This window comes from Micrasema longulum, unplaced genomic scaffold (assembly GCF_059751315.1).
Source record: "Micrasema longulum isolate JH-2025_06_02 unplaced genomic scaffold, ASM5975131v1 h1tg000634l, whole genome shotgun sequence".
NCBI lineage: Eukaryota > Metazoa > Arthropoda > Insecta > Trichoptera > Brachycentridae > Micrasema > Micrasema longulum.
The window spans coordinates 415183-419931 of NW_028277830.1; the positions used below are offsets into that span (position 1 = coordinate 415183).

Genomic DNA, 4749 nt, shown 5'->3' on the forward strand with positions numbered 1-4749 from the left:
AAATTGTTAAGAAGTTAATAAGATATTATTGTAGAGTATGATTTAAAACCCTTGCTTTTCACTTTTACCTAGCTTGTGACTGCGACCCCCCAAACAAGGCTTGGCGACCCACCTGAGGGTCGCGACCCTCAGGCTGAAAAACAATGATTTAGCTTTTTTGCATATTTTTCCAAAAGTTCAAATAAAGTTTTTGCATCATAGTAATAAACCAGTACTTATTGTAAAAAAGTCAAATTAAAAACAAAGTAATAAATAAAAACAAAGTAATTCATAAACTCGAATAAATTAGCTGAGTTTTATTCAATCTTATACGAGTATATGTAGATATTTAGGTACACAATAAGTATCTCTTTTTCCATGTAGAAAAATTAATATTTGGTAAAAATTTGCTATTGGTAAGCGATCTAAAATTAATAATGAATATTGAAAATAACTTTTTAAATTTAAGGATAGCGCAAAGTGCATTTTAATAGCATCCACCCGCATACACTTTATTAAAATTTAATTTTTAAAAAAATTACAAAAAATAATTTAGTATAAGCAAATGCATTAAGGCTTTTTGTAATTACATCTACATAGCACTTATATTTAAGTTATTTTAATGTTAAAATAAATAGATAGGCGTTATTTCAATTTCATCCTTTAATCGTTAAGAAGACATATATTTGAAAATGGCATCGGAATTAAGTGTTTTTATAATGCCTTACAGTAAGCAAATAGGGAAAGTTAGAAACTTTAGAGAAACATTTGAATTACAAATTTACGAATACGCGAAAAATTTATGAATAATTTAATAATCTATATCTACAAAGGCGCCTAACAGAGTTAAAATAGCAATCAGCATTTCTGCCCGGTTGTAAGGTTGGAAATTGGATGCTGGATGTTTAAGAAGATGGCGAATGGATCCCACAGTAAGTCTGCATGACCCGGATAGAACACGGTTTCTGGCAACACTCGTTCCAAACTCCTCGCCGGACTCTTCGGTAGACATCGTTCCTCGGGAGGAGGGAGTTAGAATAGTGCAGCGGCATCATTGGCCACTGAGACTCATCGGAGATCTGGTCGTACATGGTGTAGTCTTCGTTTTGCAAATCATTGTCTACAAAAATACAGGTTAAACGTTAGTCTCTAACAATGCCCAGTTGACTGCAAAAAACAATAATATCAGAATAAATATCGATCTACAATAACCCATTAAATTGTGCTAATAAAAATTATTAGTAATTTTTATAGACTGTATAAATTAATCGTTGAATTAGATTTACAGAAAACATTTCTTTTTCGCAAAATAAAAAATGATTAAGTAGGTACCGAGTTATTTAAATTTTGGGGCATTTTTAACAAGTTGTTAAGGCTGTAGTCAAGTAAAAAGCCTTAATAACTCACTATTAGAAAATGGGGACCGAGTTGTGGAGAGCGGGTTCGATCCTTTAACCTGTGACTGTCGTGAATCCGGGACAATAGCCATGGAACCACAACCCGGTTTTATATTAAAATGTTTTTTTGCTTACATGACATGTCCTTCTTCTTCCAGAGAGTATTGTACATTCCATGACAAACGAGGGAAAGAGTTTCGGATAAGTTCTTCCCACAAAACTTTTTCTGGGCTTCTTGGGAATGAACCAGCACCGCGGACAAGCAAAAGAAACTGACAAACCACACAAAATTCATCTGGAAAAAAAGATATATGTAAATGATTTAATAAAAAGCAACGTTTAAGATAATTTAATATATCATGGAAATCCCGTCGTCATCTCAGAAGACTTCACAATTTTACATTTAAATAAGATAAAACAAAAAACATATTTGATAATGAGACCAACTTTCAATCAGTATTATAATTCTACAAGGAAAAACGTCATGGTCTCTCAAATCTAGTTATTATTTAGAAAATAATGTAACAGTTCGTGATTTGGCGGGTAGTATAATAAAATTTAAGATATAATATTTGGAGATAATTTGATTTTAATTTGAAACTAGCTACTGAAAAAACAAAATTTTCGCTGTATTTTTTAATTTTATTTATCTATTATTGAATGAAATAATAAGGATATAAACTTACTTTGAATGCCCTTGTTGGTCGATTTCTGGTGGCAAAGTGAATCCAGTATTAGGTAAACACGTCTTTTTATAGTCCCAGTCACTTAAAGCGTAGAAACTTCCATCAATGGTATTTTGTTAAAATAATGAACTGCGTATTAACCAACTTAAGAAAATGTAATAATAGAGATCTGATTATCATAAAATCCAAAAATATTTACCTACGCGTAAATATTGTGAACACTGCTGTCACAACGGATGGCCACCTTAAGTTTTGACATGATCTGGAACGTCGATTCCTTAACTCTTCCACACTCGATACTTTATATTAGAGGGAATAATAATTAAGTAAGAAGGCGTCGCATCCACCCCACTCGGCTCGCGCGAACACTAAGTTGAAGTATTTATTTAAAATCAGAAAATTATTTAAGAAGTGTGTATAATTAACGAAAGAATAAATACGTTTTTGAGAATAGGTAATCCATAAAAATATTATAATTTGTTTAAAAAAATACTACTGTAAACACTGATCTTACACTTTTTTAAATTTACAATTGTCATTAAATATGGAAAAAGCATATGCTTCTTTTATTTTTGTGCTGTTTACAGCCTTAAGTTGGTACATTCCCAAGAAACTGCCATCTTTCGACTTTATTGTTAAAAGACAATAAGTTTTGCATGAAGGCTACCGCACCCGCCACACGTCGAGCTCTCTATTTCATGTGCCAGCAGTTCGTACGAACTATGCCCAGAACTCTCCACTTATACATTTTGCTAGTGAATATAATTTGAACTTTCCCCTTATTGATCCATTTGATTGTAAAAAAATAACATTTAAAATGCGCGTCTTAAAACATACTTTTTTGTCTTATACTTAGTTTCAATAATAAAGTTTTATTTTATTTTATTAAATTTATCTCTAATTCTTAATATTTTATATATATTTATATTTTCGATACCTGACACCCTCTTTCCAATATAACACCCACACACCCACCCTCTCACTCATTTACACTCACACAAACACACTAGTATGTATTGTACGTGTATTTAATGTATTTCTGTGGATATCTGTCATTGGTTTTATTCTCTGTATATGTTATTTGTTATATTTGTATTACATGTATTACTGTTGATATCCCCAATAAAAAAAAAAAATAAATAAAAATAAAAAATAAAAAAAAAATTTAAAAAAAGACTTCAGTTCAGCGTTTTTGACTCGATGTTACACAGTGTGTAAAGTGGCCACTTAAACCAGCCATTGACCGGTCATAAGCCCTGTAGAGGCCTAGACTTCTTTATTACCTTCTCTTAAATGTTGTTCATCTCTGTTGTAATATGTTAATCAAAAATAATCATTAAAAAAAATATGAAAAATACTTATGTCAAAGTAGTAGGAAAATCCAACTTGAGAATTTTTAATTGAGAGTAGCCATTGTAATATGTTAATATAAACAGCTCCCCAGGAAGTTGAATCCAGTCCTTGTCTACAAAAATTTGGGCAAACTCGAAATATTGTTGATTATTTTTGAATAAATGAATTGAATTGAGTTATATTACTAATAGAATAAAAAAATCGTAATAAGTTTATTTAATAACAAAATCGGACGGTAAGTTGTAAGAACGAAAAGCCTAATAGATCTTGTTTCCTTGGGTGCATAATTTGTATTTATCTAGTAAAATTTTATGAATATTGGTATTTAACTTATAGAAAGGCAATAACTGGCGTACAGAAACGTAAAACGACAGCAAAAATAGCATGTTCTTCAGCAACCAGGGAGACTGACGGACCATCGACATCTGTCCAAAAATATATTAAGAAACCTTGCATGAAAATATGTACCATGTGTGACATTTGCGGTGTACATCATTCTTAAGATGTAGCTCTTAGAATCGAAGCTGAGTGGATATAATGTATGGAGTGTGGAAAATGGTACCAACAGGAGTGCGCTGGCTGCATGTCATATTTTTATGCGATAGATGTGACAACATAGATCTGTCTGATGATGAAGACTGGACTTGTTAAACATTTAGCTCTCACTGAAGCTGTATTTATCGATCAATGTATTATATCATGATATTGCCAACATATCACGATATTACCCAGTTGGTTAGACGTATATTATATCTTCTAAATCTCAACGTTGTTTTTAAATGTTTTTTTTGTTAAATTAAACGCATAATATAATTATTATACTAAATATACAATACCGTATTAATAACATTGAATTTGGTTTATAAAATAAATACAAACAAATCCCTACTATCACGATATTGCCAACATTTACCCCATACGTCCCCTTTACCCTATTTGTACCCTATACCAAGGATATTGTAAACATCCTTGAAAAATATAAAATGCCAGTGCGGTTGCAGACAATTATTGGCAGGCGTTCAACACGCAGTCTCTGTGAATTATTGCTATTCATAATAGAGTATAATGTATTATACATTTAAGAAATTAAGTAGTGGAAAGCATTTTATTATTTGAAAATAATATTTATAAACGTTTTATTTCATAGTACATATAAACAAACTGCCTGTAAATTTTACGTTTGAGCATTATTTTTATTTGTGACTAATGAATGGTATAATGTTATGAAAAATTTGCAGACTGAAATTATGAAGGCAATACAATATATATTCCGTCGTAATAGATCTTCACAGGTCGCAGTGACGTCAGGAGCTTAAATAGCACTGACCCCCACC

General features: G+C 31.3%; 1 protein-coding gene across 1 annotated transcript; it reads right to left on the minus strand.

Moving 5' to 3' along the window:
- Positions 1-296: 296 nt before the first annotated feature.
- Positions 297-2178, minus strand: LOC148279990 (LIRP-like). The gene is made up of 3 exons (XM_088229096.1): positions 2063-2178; positions 1512-1671; positions 297-1099 (listed from the first exon to the last, which is right to left on the minus strand). Exons 2-3 carry the CDS (start codon positions 1669-1671, stop codon positions 885-887), a joined length of 375 nt encoding a protein of 124 aa, XP_088085222.1. The 5' UTR covers positions 2063-2178; the 3' UTR covers positions 297-884.
- Between the last annotated feature and the right edge of the window lie 2571 nt (positions 2179-4749).